The following is a 22219-nucleotide window of genomic DNA, read 5'->3' as shown; positions in this document are numbered from 1 at the left end:
TATTATTATTTATGATAAATTTTTAATAATAGCAACTGACATCGGAAGAATTTAAGTGACAGTCAATATACGGAATAAACGTCACAAATAGTATAAAAAATTTTTTATTCATCAGTGAATGACAGAAGTGAAAAGTGAGTTGTGAAGTTGTCAATGTGTCATGTAGAATATTTTTTCATTGTCATATATCAATTTATAATAAAAATTGCAACTACAAATTTCTAGTCATTTTAACATCTAAATTTTTTTTTTTATATAAAAAAATATGTTAGCTCACTATTTTATATTGGTTGTTATATGAATCATTTATTTGTTAGAAATAAAAATAGTTACTCACAATAATTAAATAGAGTAAAGAGCGTGGGGTCACAGATTACATTGCATCGAGCAAAAACAAATGGAAACTTTTCGACAATAACTTTGAATAAAAACAAGTTTCTTTGGTTTATGCAGTAAAAAGGTCGAGTAAAATGTTACTTTATGCAAAAAGTTAATTTAAATGACGTTTTCTCGGTAATTCAACTTTTGAATGCGATCTTAGGAGTACAATATAAATTAATACAGCAAAATTAAATAACTGCGACTTTTTAGGATAAAATTATTCACTTAAAAAAATAATATTTTAACAAAATTTAAACAATTTTTTTTTATACATGATAGAAAAAAAATACGTAACAAGAATAACAATAAGTGTCAAGGCAATAATTCAAATAACATCATTATAAATTAATTCTAAAAAGTATTCTCAGTAATCTATCAAACGAAATGTACATCCCCAATTTTTCTTATCAATTTTCAAACCATTAGTCATTTTAAAAATTCCATAACATCGGGAAACTCAGAAATAAAATGGTTAGCGTAAATGTTAATGGATGCATTTCACGCGCAGTCTCACAACCACCGCACAGACCAATGGCTCACGGCCCTGTACTTCTGCAAGAGACATTGGAATATACATATAATATTATTCATAAGACGTAGAGAAGGTATAATAGTGTGGTCTAGGTTTACTCTGCAAGGTACTACCTAGTTTTGCATGTGTCCAGGTACACTTATAGTTTTTTGTGGTATTCTTATATTATATCTGCTTATATTTTTCTAGAAAAATCTTTCGAGATGTTATAAATCTCAGTATATATATATATATATATATATATATATATATATATATATATATATGCATGTATTTTTTTTTTATACTCACCCTACTCCATTTAATATGGATCTTGTGAAATATTCATAGCTTACGTCCACGCATGCACATGTAAAAGCTTCATGAGGGATGAAACGATAAAATAATAAATAAAAAATCTATAAATAAATAAAAGATTAACCGTATATATATATATATATATATATTTTTTTTCTTTTTTCACTTAAGTGCACTTACACTGTAAAAAATCGGGAGTGAATACGGATTTTTTTAAAATCCGCATTCACTCCGGTCTGGAGTTTTAACACTTAAATAAATTAATATTTAATAGAAACATCTGTTAATTATAAACATAATTATTTAAATAAATAATTCATTCAGATATTAATAATTAAACTTAAAATATTATGTTTTTAATTTATAAAAAGTTTTAGTAACTCATTAAATTAAAATCTCATATATATAATACACAGTGAAAAATTAAATTATTGAATAGCTATATGACATAGTTTTTATGGGAATATTTTATATTTCGGTACAATATGAAATGTTATCTCGTGGTATGGTTGATGTAAATCACATGAAAATTTGTGATTCAGTAGAATTATATTTGTTCAAGTTTTATTATCAGCTGCTTATAATTTTTAAAAATAAATTCGCGTGAATGTATGAAAAGGGAGCTTGTAATTATTTCCGTACTCAATATAAATTTCGAAATATCATAGACCTAAGCTCACTAAGTATCAGTAATTTTTTTTATAATTAATATTTTCCGAACCTCCCTTTCGGAGTAAAATTCACTCCAAGGGAATTAAATAAATAAAAAATCCATTCCGCGTTCACTATAAATAATAATAATAATAATAAATAATGATTATGGAAAGTGATTAACAATACGGTTGTAAATGATCTATTGACTGTAAAAACAATATTATAATAATAAAGCTAAACGTACAATAGCAAAAACATTAATGACGACAAGTTGAAGTAACTAAAATTAATATTAAATATCGGTAAATTAAAGGCAAAATTGTGGCTCATTAATCAACAAGGATCGCAATTTGTATAACAGTGAACAGTGAAATTATGCCCATACTTGAACCTACATGCTGTAAAAGTACTTCAGAGTACGGGATGGAGTTTATTGTGATATGAAGGGAGGGTTGAAAAGGGAATGAAAATGAGGGTTGGCATGTCACTGTGCCAGAGAATAGGTACTATGAAATAGCAAAACTGTATCAGAACACCACCGAAACTCCCTTGTGGCACATATTTGTCGTTATACCGGACAATAAATTTATTAACCAGCCCACCGAATCGAAGGTTACGCTATCCGCATTTTGGTACATATCAGTTGGTTATAAATGACAGAAAATGTCAAGTTTGCTTAAATTTATTAAAACATTATATACATTGTATATATTAATAATTATTCAACACACATTTTTAATGAATAATTATCATTAGTATATTTTATAATTTTAAGCAAACTAAAAAAATTTTTGCCTACAAAATTTTACTTAAAATTTTTTTATAAAAAATTATGTCAGTTGTTAATTATTTCAAATTAATTAATAACTTTTAATTACTAGTATAGTTCGAAACTCACGTAATATTGTCACTTGAGTTAATGGACCAATTTATTACATTCCTTCTATAATTAACCCTTAAGTGACACACGTTTGTGAAATAATCAATCTGTCATAGTCTGACATTTTGATCCCAGTGTATAAAATTACCAATACAAGAGTTTTCGAAATTTTTCTTTGAATAAATTCTGCAAAGAAGCCTCAACTTTGATCATTTCATTTTTTTGATTCTTATAGAAAAAAAAAAAATTTTTTTAAATACGCGCCATTTTTTAAATTTACAAAATTAAAAAAATCAGGGTTTCACACCAAAGATAGACTACTTTCAGATAAATTTGGTCCGTAAGTTTTTAAAAAAATATTTTTATTTGAGCGGGAAAGTTTAAAAAAAATCCTTTCGGGTCAAATGTCATCCAGTATAATTTAACAGTTAAACAAATATTAAAAAAAATTTTAACAAAATGTGTAACCCATTTTACCCAAGCTTCGATATTTTAAAACAAAAAATATTACGCCATAATAATTGATATAAATAATAATAAATACTTATTCATTAACTTTATTTACTTTTGTGAATACAAACTTAAAATAAATTTTTTACCATAGTCCAGATTTAAATTCCAGAATTCTGTTGCCATTTTTTACTCCATAGACATCCGTACAAATGTTTATTTACTAGTAATTCGCATCGTGTATTGTAAAAACTGACTATTAAACTTTTTCAAATATCCAGCATTTATTTAGATAAAAAAAAAAAAAAAAAAAAAAAAATCGTTAAGCGTTCAATTAATCTGACATCCGAGTTATTTTTCAAGCTTGTCCTATATACCTGAAATAAACAACGTCCAGTACGATTGAAAACAAAAATAACATAGAGTTAAATAAACAAATAATGAGTTTTAAACTGATGAGAAAAAAAATAAAATTCAAGGAATAAATATAAACATTTATTAAAACAAATAAATAAATTCATTAGACACAAGCCAATGGGGAAATAAATAACTTGAGATGAATAAACACATTAGTTTATTTATTTGAGTGTTTTTTTTTAACTATGAATAATGTCAGTTGCCATCTTGGCTGTTAGCGAAATTCAATTTCCCATAACAAATAGCCGGGCGAGCGTAAGCTCAAATAGCTCAGAGCTATCGAAAAACAATTAAACCAGTAAAATATCGACAAACACGATTCGATGGACAGCTGATATTTTATCTGGCAATAAAGGTCGGGAAAAAGTTTCGAGTGAGTGTGAATTTGAATCACGAGTGGAAGAATTTAAAATAGTTATAATAACAATAATACTGATAATGAAAAAATATAAATAATATTCGGGCTTTTTATAAAACTCATGGATATTCATTACTCTATTACCAGTCGATCAATTATTTTGTTTATGTATATTGATATTTTTGTATAGGAAAAAAAAAATAAAAACAATTTTCATCTACTGCTCGCACATATTTTTTATGCAAATAAATTCGATGTGATTTCGAATTTATTTGTTACTTTTAAAATGATTTTTCAATTTAAATTTTAAAAGGTCCATTCGTTAATTTGATATATTGTATCAGCGAATGTAAAATAACTCACGTTAAACAAATTATACATCCGTTATAATTCATTTTATTAATCAACGACCCGATGATTTTATTTGATTTTTTAATTTTTTAGTTAATTGGAAAAATCAATCATTTATGACGCGGAAAACAAATCAATTGTTATTTTATGCTTGGAAAATAATTTCAAAATAAATTAGCCGCCGAGGAGAATAATTGAAATTTATTAATAATTTATTCATTTAAAAAAAGGGAAAAAAATTTTCACGCGACATTCGGAAAATTTTCAAATTATAATTAGATAGATTCTTGACAGTTATAATTCTACGGAAGAAAAACTTCAAGATTTTACGCAAAATGTAAACTATTTTATGAAAATTTTGATTCTAAGTAAGTTTTCCAAAAATGGTTTTTATTATGAAGCATGAATCGAAGGAAAATTGTCTGGAGTTAAAATGAAACCTCCGCGTAAAGAAAAATTTGTTTTGAAAATGTTCTGGAAAAGTTCATAGCCGGTATCTTCAAAATTTGAGACTATTCTGAAATTTGATTTGATCATTTCTGGAACTTTTGAAAACATTAAGGAGTAAAAAAATTTCAACTAAGTACTTTTCAGGAAGATTTTCCTGAATTTTTAAAACAAAAATAATTTGACTTGAAATTTTTCCTGGTTATGAAGAACATTAAAAAAAAAAAAATTAAAACTTTTTGACTGTTTATAAGACTTTTCAAGAACAAGGTCTGGAAATTGAAATTTTTTTACTCTTGAATTTTTTCCAAGTTCCAAAAATGATCAATTCAATGTCCAGAATTGTCTCAAATTTAGAAATTAACTGTCATGAACTTTTTAGGAACAATAATTTTTTACATGCGATGATGTCATTTAATGATCTTGGAATTGACAAACAATCAACAATTCTCGGATTTTTTTTTTTTTTTTTCAAAAAATCAATTACAAAAAAAAATGCATGTATGGAAAATTAAAAAAACTACAGGTGCAATTTTTTCAAATATTTTTTTTTTTTTTTTCAATTTATCGTTTTGAAAAACAATTTAAATATTCGATGCCGGCTAATTTCAGTATCATGCCATTTAAGAGTAAAATCTGAACGAAGTTCATTAGTAAAGTCCAATTCTATTCTATTTAAAATTAATAAGCAATCGATAGCTTCCAGATGCGATATGTAACTGTTTGATTATCATGATACTAGAATCTGAATTTTCTGTGATTTCCTGTCTAAAATGAAATCTCCATCAGCAAAAAAAATTTTTTACAGCAAAACCGGAGTTCCCTTTTTAGACTTCTCTATTATTAAAATTTAAATTATCAATTATTTAATTAATTAAATAACTAATGAACACCATATCCAGGTCCATGTAATAAAATAAATATGCATGACTAAAATAATTAGATAAAATACAAAGGAAACTATAACTCGAATTCGTCTAAAAATAATAAAATAAACAAGACAAGTGAAATAACAAGAGCTACATCTACGTATACTCATCATCTCAAGCGACGAGGTGAAGCTCCATAATTACATACCATGGTGAGCAATTAAATTAATTCTTTCGCACTGTGTACTCACCTCACTGTTCAGCTACTGTGCATTTTCTTTTGCTTGATGCTTTCATCCACTATCTCACTACTTCCACCCTACCCTCCTTTAACCGCAACTTCTTTTACTTCCTCCAGTTCTACTTGCTCTTTTTCATCTTCTACCGTGAAACGGGTTTCATTTAATTTTACCTTGAGAATTCGTCAAGCAAAAAATTTATGAGGTTATCATAGTCTGCAAAGAATAACTTTAAGATATAAAAATAAATTAGATTTTTTAAAAAATTAAATAAATCTAGAGGAGAAGTCAAAAAATAAATTCATATCACACCTTATAAATTTTGATTTTTTTTTTCTTTTTTTAATTATTATTACATTTATTTAAACAATAGTGTGTGTCACGTCAAGAGATATTTTTTTTACATTACAATTTTCATTCACCAGTCACACAATTTATTTATTTTTTAAATCGTTCGCACGTTTGTCTTTTAACATGATACATAATCAGTATGAACGTTTTATTAATTAATTTATTATTTTTTATTATTTACAATGCGCTCTAGTATTTTATTTTAATTATTTATTAGATTTTTTTTTTTACTATAAAATTTTCTGATGCGATAAATTTACCGCGTAGTCGTTAAAATTATTCACGAATTTATTGGAGATTTCTGTCTCGTTGTGCATTTATTCCCAACGATAAATATTATTATTATTATTTTCTCTCTTCAGCAGCGTAAAGTCCCCATTAATTTTATTTTTTATTTTTTATATCCATTTATTTATTCTCTCTGTGATCGATCGATACCAGCGCCATACCAACGACATCTCGTTATTTTATTATTATTTTTTTTAAAACCACAATAAGTGAAGAAAAATGGTTTTTATTGTGCAATTAATATAATTTTAATAATATATAAAATTCATATATTTTTTTTACAATAAATAACATTTTTCTTCGTACATATCTTTTTTCTTATCATTTATTAATTACAATTTTTAATTAATCAAATTAAAAAAAAAATCAACTTGTAATTTGATAATTCCATTGTCCTCTTCGTATACATGATTAATATAATATATGATGAAAAAAAGGATAATATATAATTTATAAATAAAACATTGTCAAGTAGTTATTTTTTTATTAATTATTAATTAATTACTTATCGCATTAAAGTAAAAGTGGGAAAGTTGTAATTTTTTAAAATTATAAATTCTTATGTGACGATTAATCTTTCAAAAAAATCATAAACTTATACCTGAATTTTTTCTGAGCGGGAAAATTAAATTTACAATAATGTCAAACGTTTATATAAATTATTTAATATAATGTCTATTTATTTTTTCAAATTTAAATTGTCCACTGTCACCATGTGAGTTTAAATATTAAGGAGAGACGGTAACCAATTTTCGATTAAATTTAATTCAGATTAACAATGGAAACTTAACCTATAAACGGTGACCTTGGTCTGACAGATCGTTAATCAAATTTAAAACCAATAATTTTTTTAATGTTTATGTTAAAATATTAATCGATGTGAAGTTTCAAAATAAATAAAGTTCATAATATCATTAAATTATGTCTTTTTCATGAAGATATAGTTCTATTCATGTAAATACAAGTCCCTTTTTCAAAAATAGAAAAAAAATCTGTACTTCTAACAGCGGCCATTACTTGTAGCATGCAAATTTTTAGGGTTACTGTTGAAAGGTTAATACGGAGTCTATCAGATTTCCAGAATCTTAACAGAAGACTCAAAATTTCGTATTTCCAAAAATTCAACTTCAGAAACAACCAATTTAAATTTATCATTTACTTAACAAAGATCCGTTAATTTCTCTGAGTGTGAAAAAGGTCAGGTGGTGTTTAACCTTAAAGACATTTACTGTAACTCGATGGTCCAGCGTTCGAACTCAGGGTTAGGTGCCGGGCTAAAACAGCCATAGGGAGCAAATATAATATGAATATTTAGATAAATATGAGAATTCATGTTACAACCGATATTTTTTTCAAATTTATATCTGATGTTCAAAAAACAGATATTGGACTGTGCACCTCCCACTTTTACTCCAGTAACTAATAAAGTAATTAAATGTATGAATGACAAAGCATTAGAAATGTGATGAACAAGTCAACAGTCTTTGAATGTCAGCTCGTTGAGGTGCGTGTTTTATTAATATATAAAAAATCTATACACTCTAAAATTAATATATCTAATTAATTTTATTTTTCATATTTTTTCTTCAATAGCAATATCAATGTGTTTTATTTTTTACGCAATTTCATATCCATTTTCATTCGATAAATCGATAATTATGTTCACATTTATCCTCCGTTAATTGTCTAATTTAAGTTTTCATCTCTCATAAGCCTACGAGTATTATATTTTATTTATTTTTTTTATTGTTGATTAATTGAATAAACAAATTCATCGGTATTTAAAAAAAATTATTTATACGAAATGAAAAATTAAATTCATGGAATGAAAATTTAATAATTTAATTAATCAATTAATTTAATGTCTGAATTAATAAAAGTAATTAAAACTTGCTTTAAATTATTTAAACTTGTGGCATAATTTCCCGCTCGAAAGACTTTGGTATACACCGAGTGTCTTTTATTAAATATATTAATATATTAATATATTTATACATATTATATATATTTTTTAAATATCTATACACAATATACTCTAAATTTTTCAATAAACATTTTTTAAAATTTAATTTTTTCTTAATTATCAATTAAAATTTTTTCACTTAATGCCACTCAGTAATTTCATAAATTTATTTTAGTTATATTTTATTTGATTGTTCGTTTTTTCATTACTCGATATTAATTTGATTTCGTTTATAAAAAAAAAAATCAAAATATTTTTTTTCAAAATATTATAAATTTCCACGAAGTTAATTTATTGTTTATTGTTTCACTGCTACTTTATTTATATACTCTCGCCTATAAATATTTTATATTAATAATAGTAATCAATTTTTATATTCTTTACACATAAATTTTCACAATTTTTTTTATTTTAAAAATTTAAGGAAATATTCTCATTAAACCGGTGTAAAAAATCCAAAATCTGTTCGATAATTTTAATTTACAATTTTAATTATGGTTAGATCTTTAAAAAAATAAAAGAAGTTTTTAGAAGTCTGGTAAAATTAAAGTTATTCCGACATTGTGTGAGGAAGTGAAAGGACTTTCCTGTTTCCGACTAAATCGGATCTCACATCCCACCGGAGAGATATTTAAAAAAAAATAAGACATTATTTGTAAATTTCTTGAGGAGGATTTACATATCGGCTTGATTTCATTACCGTTATTTTTCAAAAACGACCATAAATTCACCATTCAAATTTAATTACCCTCAAAATAAAATAAAATAATTTTTTTTCACCACTTAATGAGGATACCTCCCTATTAATTAATTTTCACGGCCATTAATTTTTTAGCTCAACAAAATTTGAATTTATCTATTAAAAAATTTCAATCAACTCTAATTAAATTTTCGCATGCATCAAAACGAAAACAATAAAATATATATCTCAATTATTTCAAGCTCTATTTTTTTAATTTTCACAATAAATAATTTTATACAATCCAGAATGATAAATAAAAAAAATAAGTAATTTATAATTATAATTATTATTATTATTTTAAAACTTAAATACATACAATAATTATTAATATGTATTTTACACATTATTGGTAAACTTCATAAATTATTATTATTATTATTAATAATTATTATGTCTACTGATAACTTACCAAATTTACAATTAAACTTACGCATTAAAGATCGTCCACAGACCCAATAAATCCACTTGACTTTATAAAACAAATTTAAAATTTAATTTACTAATTTTTAAATATATATCACGATATTAATGACATTTATTTATATTTAACTGTTGCCTTGAGGACAAATAATTAAGTTAAACCAACAAATTCCCATATACAAACACCGTTCTTGAGAATACAATGTACACACGTACACATGTTCCACTGACAACAATAAATAAACTAAATACCCGAGGGCTATTGTTAATGCTGTATAAATCCACTTCTTTCGTACTCGGGTGTTATTTTCATTTTAATATTTATAGTTTACTTTAACGGATTATCGCGGGGGTTTAAATATTATTATTATTATTATTATTATTATTATTATTATTATTATTATTATTATTATTATTATTATTATTATTATTATTATTATTATTATTATTTTATTTATTTATGTATAGTTAGGCCTATAAATGTCCAGAATATTAGCTCATCTCAGTAGATTCGCCGTGAGAAGTGTGAGCAAGGCCAATAATATTGTTGGTGTTAGTCGACAACTACCCCCATGTTGCATTGCTGCTGGATGTTCACCTGCAATCAAATTTTAGTTTTTTTTTCTTGTAATTTATTGTAACATTATTAATTTTATTTATGAGAGAAATTGGAATAGCATAAGATACGAAAAAAAAATTTATTTACTGGATAGGGGAGGGGACTGATTTTCAAAATAAATAGAAAAAATTTTGAGCTGCTGTTAAAAAAAAAATGATTAGATCAAATTTTGTCATAAGTAATTTACATAAAAAAATGACGTTGCAAATAATTTTGAATAGTTTTTATTCTAAAACTAAAATCATTAATAGGGACAAGATTTTGGCCTTAACTTCGAAATGAATGGTTCAAATGTTTAATATTACGGCGAAAATATTGGTCTTATAAAAAAAGTTTTCAAACAAAAGTTGTAGGAAATTCATTTTTATAAAAAAAATGTCTCTTATGATTTTTTTATACGACCAATATTTTCACCGTAATTCCAAAATTTAGATTCATAATGAATTATTCAAATTTTTATTAATTATGAAAATCTTAATTTTGAAATTACGGTGAAAATATTGGTTGTATAAAAAAATCATTGGAGACATTTTTTCTAGAAAATAAAATTTCCTACAACTTTTATTTGAAAATTTTTTTTATACGACCAATATTTCCACTGTAATTTCAAAATTTGACACCATTAATTATTAATTGTTATGTTTAAATAAAAGCAAAAAATTCTGGTCCTAGTCATTAACATTTTGCGACGGACACTCACGATTTTTGAAAAAGTTTAGCAAAAAAAAATTCAAATTAATGATCAATTATATTTGCAAAAGTGATTTTGGATTATTTAAAAAATATTTTAAAAAACAAACTTTTTTATAAAATTTAGAATAAAAATTTTTAATTGAAAAATTTTTGATGAAAAAAAAATGATGGATGTTTTGGGATGATCATATTACCCTACTATTAATATAAATGCAATAAATGATAAAAGAGTCATTTCAATTTAGAGAAAGACTCAAAAACCACAAAATTTTAAGATGAAGCCTTGCTGCATTTTTTGCAGAAAATGGAAAGTTAGCGTTTCAATATAAACAAAAATTTTTACTTTTTATAGTTTGATTTTACTCTAATCGCCCTGTCAGCGAACAGTCAAGTTGCGAGTAAATGAATCTAAATGAGTTGAGCTGAGTCACGTACTCAATTTTATTTTTTATAACTATGGCCTTTATATATACATATATATTGCAAGAGAATAAAAAAAAGCTTTACCAGCCAACAAAATTATCGCTATAATTTTTAAAAGCTTATGAACTTCAGTTAAAGTTAACTCATAATTTATGGCGAGAATTTAATAGAATGCACTTTTTTTTTTTTTTTTTATTAAAAAACCTCCAAACTTAAGTATAGAAAAACAAAAAATTTAATGTTTCTGCGCCCGAAAGATACCGCGTTTTTTAATTTTAATTTCCAATCAGTGAATGCTAGATTCTAGAAATTTTACTTACATAATAATTCAGTGTCCAAATTTTTTTTTAAACAACAATAATTTATTTTTCAATCCCAAAAATAAAATAATTTTATTTCAAACTTAACAGATTAAATTCTTAATAAAAAAAGTGTGAAATACATGAACGATTTTATTGAAAAGTATAAGAAAAAAAAAATAAAGTAAAGGAATGACATGGAAAACTCGTTATCATGATTAATTCACATTTTATTTATAAGTTTATGTACATATATATTTAAAATCAATAAATCACAATAATTTAATCCGCAAGACTCGATAAGACGATTTTAATTAAAAGTTTATAGCTGGACTTTAATGAAAAAAACAAAAAAACAAAAACAAGATAAAATTGAAGTTAATCTTAAGTTAATTATACTTATATTTTATGAAATCAATCAGTAAAAAAAAAGTAAGCTAAAAGTTTAAGTAATTCCCCTTTAAAAGTTCAAAAAGTAATAATTAATGGAATAAAAGTGCCAATTAATTCTTTTTGTTACCAGCAGTGAATATTTTAAAAAAGTTGTAGATATTAAATAACAGAGAAAATATAAGTAAAATAAAATTTATCAGAGTTATAAAATTGTAAAATGATGTGGCTGTTGATCAAGTAACGTGACACCTCGTTAAGAACTTTGACAATCTCGAGATTGACGCGCACCTGGAGCTCGTTAACTAGACTCTACACTAGATTTTATACAATATATAGATATATAGATATATTCATTGATATAAAGCATAGAAAATTGAATATATATATGTATATGTATATATGTTGAAGCTTTGGTGTTAGTGCTCGCGTTCTACGACCAGAAGCATCAGGAGAAAGCTTTTGATCTATTGCTAAAAGGAAAATGTCATGGATAATTTAGTATCTCGTTAGTTAACCGATCGTGCGAGTCTGCTAATGTAATTTTCGATTTATTAAAAATTACAATGTTAGTTTCAATTCTCTTTAATGGTGCATTTTTCATTTTACATATCTTCAATGCATGATTGAAATGTCTTGTTTTTATGAAAATTTATCTGTCAATTATTTCAATTTATGACATCCAACAAGAATTTTTTTTTTTTTTTCTAACTTTTAATCAATTTTTGCAACTGATGTATATAAATATATGAACTTTTTATTTAATGTATGTGAAAGTCTAGTTAAAATTAAAAATTATTCAATTTATTCAGTTTCAGAGTTTTATGCTCAAGGATTGTATGGTAACTTTGTGAATTTGTAGTTTTAATTTTTAATATTTTTTTTTTTTGGACTAAAGTTTATTTAATGGATTAAATAAATAATTTATGGTGAATATTGAATTTATAATGAGCTTAAGTAGTGGCTGCTAATTTCATGGAAAAATTAATTTTTTTTAAATAAATGAGAAGACTGGAAAATATTTTATATAGATATTGATTATTGACTTTGAATAATTATTATATAATGTGGTAACTTAAAACTCACGACATCATTATATATATCATAATAATTTATTCATTAAAATATTTGGAAAAATGTGATCAGTACGACAGCCCTGGTTGAAATTTTTCGGACTTCTGTCTTAAAAACTCAATTCTTAAGTTCTAAAGACTTTTTCAGAGTTCCAAAGACTTTTTAAGACAGAAGTCCGAAAAATTTCCACCAGGGAGAGTATACTGTATTTCGCGATACTCGTTTAGCATTTAGAGGTTAGGGCAAGACTAGAATTGCGAAAGTACCTTATACGGATCGCTTCTTTCACGATACATGAGTGTGAATGGAGCATAAATCAGTAAAATTTAAAATTATAAATAAATAGAGTAAACAATTAAAAAAATAATATATATAAAAAAATGCACTTATTAATTTTTTAATTTTTTAAATGCGCATTTTTTTTAAATTTTATTTTATCAATTATTTACTATATTTATTAATAATTATAAATTTGTCTGATGTCTGTTACTAAAGTTAGCCGACGTCTAATAATTTTTGAATTATTTTATAAACGATAAATTATAAAAAAAAAATATTTTGAAAAAATTGCACCTATGGCTTTTTCAATTCTCTACATGTGCATATTTTTAGTTTTTCTCCTATTTGTAATTAAATTTGAAAAAAAAAAATCCAAAAATTGTTAATTGTCTGCTTACTTCAGGATCATTACATTTACACTCATTCACGATACGCATATTCCTACACGAAAAAAAAGAACTGTCGCTGCAACGGGAATAGGTCCTGTAGCATGAGTTTGTCGCTGCAACAGAAAATTTCTGTAGCAGATACAGAAAGAATCTTTGGCTGCAAAAGGATTGGTCTTGTCAATATTACAGGGATTCCTGCTGCAGCAACAGTCATTGTTCTTCCGTGTATCCATTAGATCGATCCAATCACGATACTGTTTTATCCGTATAATGTCTTACCTTTCCCATGACTTAAAGTATCAATCGATTCCTAATTAAATTGAAAAGCTTTTTTCCATTAAGGAGCCATGATTCGTAAAAGTATTCAGATCATTGATCACATTGAAAAGTCTAGTATAAAATTTATACTAGCGAGTAAACACGATTGAGTGAGCATTTTCATCTGTTACCTCGGTAAAATGTAGCAATGCTCCAACAATTGAAATAAATTTGCGTAGCTCGACCCTTTGGAATAATAGTAGTAAATACCACTGAATAACGTTTAATATAATGCAACAATAGTTTCAGATTTCACCAGATGTAATTTCACTATATATATATATATGTATATTTGTGTTTGTGTGCATTTAGTAATGCGATGTATAGAAGAAAGTGTGAAAATAGTCGTGCAGAAGGGAATGGATGAAAATTAACGTAACATAGTGTACTATATGACTGCATAATAAATTAATGTTGATTGTATAAGTTGAAGAGAGCATGAGAGTGTTTACCAATAAGAGAGAGTAAGAGTGTCACCACATTGCCGGTCATCGGCGTTATTTGAAACATGGCTGATTACACAAGAGAATTTACCACAAATTTCAATTATTTAGTGATAAACCTATCCTATCTATCCCAGTGTATCCTAGTACGTGTGTTTGACTAGTGGGAAGTCGCGGTCAACCGGCTATCCGGTCACGGCACATACGATCTGCCTGTATTAACACTATCGCCTCTCTCTATTTTACATTATCGTACTTTATTTTATTTCGTTGTATTATATATTGTATATTTTATATTTATTCATTCATATATCAATGATCCATAAATTAATTGCATTCGGGCAATCCTCTTTTATGTATTCAGAGCAATCAGTGCATTAATAAAAATTATTTTTTGATAATTAGTTATGGTAATTTAGTACACTTTGATAATGCGGTAACGGAGCTTAAAATTTATGATAAATAATTTTTTTAAAAATATTTTTAGATGCTCAGAAATTTTTTAAAAAATATCTAAATATTTTATTGAACAAAAATTTTGGGGTAAAATGATCATTGAAAGAAATAAAAAAATTTTTTTCTTCAAAAATTAAATGAACTTTGTTAATTATTATGATGATAAAAAAATGATGACATTGATCTTGAAAAAAGTTGCGATATTATAAAATAAATAATTTATAAAATGTAAGAATGACAAAAGCACTCTTCGTAAATCAGGTTATGTTTTAAACCAAAGAATAAATTAGGAGAGCAAAAACTAAATAAGTCGGATGAGTGAGAGGTTGAGCGAAGTAATAGGACAGCGGCTGTCCATACTACAAGACACCAATGTCCGCTACTAAGAGTGACAGGTGGGTAAGGGTCGTATAAAGAAGCCACTTACCATTCAGAACGTGGACCATTACGCTTGCAGGGTTTGCGTTGCTGGGGATGCAGGTGTAATTTCCGCTGTCGGTTGATCTTGCTTGCGTCACTAACAGTTTACTCGTCGTACCGCTCTCCGTTTTCTCCGTTTCCAGGGAGACACCGCCCCTATGGTGAACGCTAGATTATCAAACATACCTTCGTATCTACCTTCATTTTTACTCACAATTTTTCATTTTCATTCTTACTTTACTTATGTCATAATAAAAACTTTCGTAATCTTTTCATTAACCACTACATATTTAACTGTTCAGAAGATTTCATTTTATTAAAATAAAATATAATAATCATTTTTTTCAGGTATAAGTAAAAATTTAAATGTCTATTGTAATATATGAATTAGTTACTCAAAAACACGACTGACTCACTAAAATATTTTAAATTTTCTTTGCTTTTAATGGCGATAGAAATTTAATTTCCAACTCTGTTTATGTCTAGTAAACCGGAAATGAGATATTACTTTTGAAGGAAAAAATTTTCGTTGTCAAAAAATGTTCACTTACTACCTAGAGGAAATTTTGTCATCTAAAGCAAAATGGCCATCCCAAAATTTTTGGCAAAAAAAAAAATTTAGTAGTAAAACATTTTACACTGGGTGGTCGATTTACCCCATCTATTAAAAGTGAACATTTTTTTTATCAAAGACTAATTAGTGATTTTCCATAGACTTTTTTTTTTACTTAATACAAAAAAAATTCAAAGTAATAAAGTTTGAGTTCACCGATGTAATTATTAAGTAAATAAAAATAAAAATTATACCTTGGACTGTCAAAATCAACTACTGCGCTACCATGATGCCACGTGACACTACTTGGGGGTGTACTTTGGACGTTAACTTTGCATGTAAGACTGATAGTGCTGCCTTTTTTTACATAGACGTCTTCAGCGCCCAGAATTGTCGCTTGCGCCGCTGGAACAATAATTTTAAAATTTTTCTATTTATTTTTTTTTCAGCCAATAAAAAATATCTTCAATGCAACTTGTGCTATATATTTATATATTCAAACGGAGGTAAAATTATAAACTCACTGACAATCTCAAAAAATAAAAAAAAGTATATATAAATAAGAATACCTAAGTAACATATGTGTACCGAAATCTCATCCGTTAAATTTATGATGCGAAGTCGATCATGACGTGACTTACGATTACTTTAGAGCTTATTGATGAAAAAAGATTGGTTTTTTTTCGAAAAATTTTCTCTTGCTTTATTTAAAATGAATCTGTTGCCGGAAGTTATCTATCTTTCAGATGACCACAGAGAACGATTTATCAGACGTTCTCTGCTCTGATTCACGTCGTTGAATCGTATCGCTCATTCAGCGACTTTGCCATCCTCGTTATTCATGCTTCAGATATTCAACGACTTTTAGAATAAGTGGAAATAAACTCTTCTAGATTATCTCGATATTTTTATATTTAATGTCATATTATCAGAATAATTCCTATCATTGATGCACAATAAACAGGAAAAAAAAATATTTCACTTAACAAATAATTATTTTTTTTTCTTATTAATTAATTTTTCATGATACCAGCATCGAAATTTAATTTCAGAATGCAGACAATCATGAAAAATTTAGTGTGTACTCAGGATGAGACACGACTTCAGACTGCGGTGATGTCAACCAACTTCACCCTGGTCTGAAATCGTTTTGTTTCATTCCTTGTCACATAATATACTATTTACAACCATAAATATTGAATTTATCAGCATTAATAATTTAATTATGTAGTATAGCATTTATAAAAAAATTGTTTTATAATCTATAGTTTTTTTTCTTTAAAAAATTATCTAACCTGATTCAAATTTCCGTCGTACCGCGTTTGACTTGACATCGGGGACTGGATCAGTCTCTTAATGAAGTAGGAGATGGATAAACAGAAACAAAAAAATTATATTTTAGAATTGACCATAAAAAATTATTTAATTTAGTATTTTTTATTCTTAAAAAAAAAAAGCAGACTCGATTGCAATGAAAAATTTATTTGTTGTGTTTTATTTTTGTCTAATTATAAAAAAAAAAAAGTTAATAATTATATAAACAAGGACGATATAAAAAATAATGGTATTGTATGATTAATTTTGAACATCGAATTGTTTAGTATTTGTAATGCAAATTACTTGGCAAGTACAAGGTACAAGGGCTTGCGCTAGATTTCACTGGCAAATATTGATAGTTTGTAGCTCTCACTCTCTCACTTGAGAGTAGAACCAGTTAGATAACTCAGTTTACTGTTAAAGAGAAAATCGAGTGAGTTTGGGATCTATTAAAGGGATGGCGCAGAGAGTTCAGGAGCACAGTAGAGTCAACCACACAGAAGGCGGCTCACAGAGGGAACAATTGTGGGCACGAGAATGTAGGTGAGAGGATAAGATATAGATACTGAGACGGGAGAAAGTGAAGTTGAGGATTCGCAACTGAATTAATCAGTGTGCTAGTCAAGGTGTAACATCCTCAGTCTACTACTGATGCAACAACCGACCCTCAATTGTACCAGATTGTCGTGACAAGACGGTCATTAAGTCAATCATCGGCTCTCTATTCCACTAAATTTATAATTATCTACTCAGCTATTTTCAATGCTAGATTTATTATCATTTTTTTTTTTTTTTTAATTATATTCTATTGAGATTTATCATCATAAAGGTGCAAAAAGAATAGCGTATCAATTACTGACATACCTCTGAACATAAAAAAATAATAATAGTTGTTAATCTCCGAAAGCAACATTAGCATGCTTGTGTAAAATAGGATATTACACACCAAGAGAGGAAAGTTGGAGATTCAAACCCGAGTAATTGTCTATCCGAGACGAAGAAGGGGGTGGAAAACACGCGGGTTGGGATGTCCTGTCTTCCTTCGTGGTGTGTATTCGATTTTTCATCAGATCTATGCATCAAAGTTCAAATTTTTGTCTATTTATGAGAAAAATGGCGCATGAGCTAATTTTCTAATTTTCTCATAAAAGAAAACTACGAATTTCTTCCCTCTAAACAGGGCAGGAATTTGAATTTTCAGTGCAGGTATGGTGAAAAATATATATGTGGTTTGTATGTTACATATCGATACTGCCATTTTAATATGCCCTATCCCACATTTGGGAAATTTTTCAGGAGACGATAAAAACGTTTTACGGTCGGCAAAGAAAAATTATTTGTATTATGTTTACATTGGTATAACCTACAAATTTATTTTCATGTTTTCATACAATACATGCATTTGTAGTGAATAAATAATTTTGAATTATATGCTGTAAGAAGAGTCAAAAATTATGCATCATTACCTTCTTACTCATGTCGTCAATTGGTTCCTTATAATTAACTTAAAATTAAAAATGTTAAGCGTGACTAAATCTATACGAATGTGGGATACGACATATTAGAATGCGCGAAAGTCTGCGCGTGGGATACGACATACTAAAATATTTATTTAAAAATACTAAATAAACAATTTGACCTCTAAAATTTTTACATAAGCTGCACATTGTTACAATGATTCCATTTTTTAAAAAAAGTGAAAATGTCAAATTTTGTGGGATAGGGCATATTAAAATAGCAGTATCGATATATAACAAATATGTCCGATAAGTGTTGAGTATATGTTCACATGTATGTCAATATGATTATATGTTAGCGCAAAAAAAACCAAATATGTCACATATATGTTACATAGATATATATTTGTGTACGGTTATAATTATCGGATTTAAAAAATGAATAAAAATATAATGGAGTGTCAATAATTGATATACTATTAACACCTCAGTGATTTCACGTAATATAAAAAAAAATAATAATTAATTAGTTCGTTAATTAAAAATATATAAAAGTGTGATTGAAAAAAATTAACATTTTTTTTATACGCAGTCAGAATAAGTGGGCATTAGAAACAAAGTTAATTAGTATGAAAATCAATTAAGTATAGCCGCTTGAATATTTTCAGCTTTATATATTATTTCACTTCGAATTCCATAAAATATTTAAAGTTTAATAATCCACTCAAACAAAAATTCATTAAAACTATTGCAAAAATGATTTAATATGAAAATTGTCGGCTATTTCAATTATAAAATATACCTTTATCTTTTTAGACTACTGTTAATTATTTTCTAAACTCATAAACTGATAAAAAGATAATTAAAGGTAAATAATTATTACAAGGTCCATAATTAGGTCATTTACCTTATTATCGTATTTAATACTAAAATTAAAATTAAAAAAAAATTTTTTTAATTAAGTATCCATAATTAAGCTCATTGAATTTGTAGCTAGTTTTAGAATTTAATAAAGTATTCTAATGAATTAATTAATTATTAATTTCTCAAGTATTTAATATCGAGGGTAATCAAATAATAAGTATAATATTGTAGTTATAATTTTACTTTGTAAGTAATTAATTTATATAAATTAATTAATTATAAATTCCTGTTATTGATGGGTACCAATTGATAATTATCAATCACTAATTAAGTTAATTATATATAATATCTGCTTCAATTTATTTGTATATTATCCATAGGATCGATTAAAATCAGCTTGATTGAATTAATTAAATTAATTAAACTGTGTTAATTATTATTCATAATTCGTGATATCACTGTAATTTAATATTGAGTGTCCATGTCAACAGGACAGTCTAATTGAAGATAAATAATTACGGTTAATTGAGCGGATATTTACCTTCGACCCTCAGTGCAAAGGCCATCTTAAGTTTAGGCTCAGTATTGACCTGGCACTCGTACAGTCCAGCGTCTCTCGGCTGGACATAATCGATTATTAGACGCCACTCGTCACTTCCCTCTGGATGCTTTACTGAAAATCTCGCGTCTCCAGTGTACGTCACTAACGACGATGTCAGGATGTGAATGTCCTTCATTCTCATCCACGATATCTGTAACAAACAATTTTTTATTTTTTTTTTTTTTTTTTATTTTTCAAGACCTTTAGTATGTCCATAATAGAACACTCGTGAGGCTACTCTCCGACATAATTTTTATTTTTGTGTAATTTATGTAGCATTCATATACTAGGCTTTATATATGTTGACATTTATTTTGGCGGTAAAAAAATATTTCAAATAAATTTGATGTCTATATTACATATATTTTTATAAATATGTAATATTTCATAAATTTTCAAGTTATTTGAAATTTTTTAATTTTTTTAAATTATTAAAAATTTTCAAATTATTCGAAATTTTTAAATTATTCGTAAAATTCAAATGACTGTATATATACAAATCACACGAACGTTAAGTTTGGATGCAGTCAAATAAATATTTTTAAAGTTTTTTATAATTTATAATTATCAAACATTTTTAATTTTATGTATTTGAAGATCGGAAGATTTTTTGCGAAACAAAAATACAGAAACAAAGTACAAAGTAAAAAATCTATGGGATCCAGATTTTTGAAATAGCTCGCAGTTGTTAGTATGTCAGCCGAAAATTGCAGGCCAAACTACCCCTCAAGCAGTAAAATTACATAAATTTTTTTCACTTTCATTGCGCGAAAAACTTTCCGATGTACAGGTACATAAAATTTTAAATGTTTAAAAATTATTCCTGATTTTCGAGACTAGCGGTTTAAAAATCTATAAATTTCTGAATGACGTCTTTATTTAAAAAAAATTATTTTAACACATTATATAGCCTTCGTTCAAAAAATAATGAGTGTCAGTCAGTTAAAAAATTTAATGATTAAAAAAAAAATTTAATTGAACAAAAAGAGAAGTAAATACTTGAAGATCTATTACATGAAAAATTATTGCAGCAGAAATAACCCAAGCAATTAATTTTTATAAAAATCCTTATATTTATGTCCATGCTAACCATAAATTTTATATAATCTGTCTATTAATATATAATTTAAAAATTTGTAAGCCTAGTTCTCGATATTTGTCCTGAGACATATATAATTTTTCTAAACAAATAATTAATTTAAAAGTAAATATGAAGGACTACATGCTAGTAACGTTAATGAATGTTAAAATTGTTCTTGACATAAAAAAAAAAAAAAGAAAAAACTCTTAAGTTGTTAAACGTATGTTCCAAGTGTTTGAGGATTTTCTCACTCGTTAATTACCCCCATGGTAAGACTCACAAGTTGTGTCGTTTTCTCAGATACTTTTCTTACTTTTTTTTATTTTCTCCGCTGGCTCTTCTGCTTCTTATTCGTCTTTTATTTTATTTTATTTTTTTTTTTATTACTTCCTCTAGCACTTTCAACATTTCCTTGAGTTTAACGAGTCTAGAAGAAGTGGACAGACAAGACGGAAATGTTTTCTGGTTTTCTTCTATTACGATTTTTTATTTTTTCTCACTTATTTAGAAATAAAGAACTAATTGAAGTACTTATTTACTATATTCATCATATATTTATTTATTTTTTTTTACCCTTTGACTCTTCTTCATATTTGAAAAATAATAAATTTCATTCAATTATTTAAAAAAATTTTTTTTGTGAGTTAAATATTCATTGAAATTAATGCAAAATAAATAACTGGACTTTTATTTTCAGGAGTGTATAAAAAATAAAAGGCAGAGGAAAAAAAAGTTGACGATGAAATTCGATAGAGGAACACAGAACGTGTACGCTTGAGAACATAAGCGAGAACGAGAGTAGTGCTATTAAAATGTAAATTTAAAATACAATTTCCGTCTTTTAACATCCGGGTTGTTTTAAAAGGACGTACTTCTTGTAACCAGATTTTATCGTACTTATACA

The 22219-nt window shown here is 26.3% G+C and overlaps 1 protein-coding gene across 3 annotated transcripts in view; it reads right to left on the bottom strand.

Moving 5' to 3' along the window:
- Window positions 1-10079: 10079 nt before the first annotated feature.
- The window catches only part of LOC103578229 (lachesin), a 178381-nt gene continuing 166241 nt past the window's right edge, over window positions 10080-22219 (bottom strand). For 2 of the 3 annotated variants that reach the window (XM_053738973.1, XM_053738974.1), the window contains exons 4-7: window positions 20175-20385; window positions 16250-16400; window positions 15450-15610; window positions 10080-10237 (exon numbers count right to left, since the gene is read on the bottom strand). In XM_053738973.1, the coding sequence (XP_053594948.1) occupies window positions 10137-10237; window positions 15450-15610; window positions 16250-16400; window positions 20175-20385 (624 nt within the window). In that variant the 3' untranslated portion in view covers window positions 10080-10136. The remainder of the gene's footprint in view (window positions 10238-15449; window positions 15611-16249; window positions 16401-20174; window positions 20386-22219) is intronic. The other variant, XM_053738975.1, reaches the window with a different exon arrangement.

The sequence above is a fragment of the Microplitis demolitor genome, chromosome 5 (genome assembly GCF_026212275.2).
Source record: "Microplitis demolitor isolate Queensland-Clemson2020A chromosome 5, iyMicDemo2.1a, whole genome shotgun sequence".
Classification (NCBI taxonomy): Eukaryota; Metazoa; Arthropoda; class Insecta; order Hymenoptera; family Braconidae; genus Microplitis; species Microplitis demolitor.
This window is presented reverse-complemented; position numbering and strand designations above follow the sequence as displayed.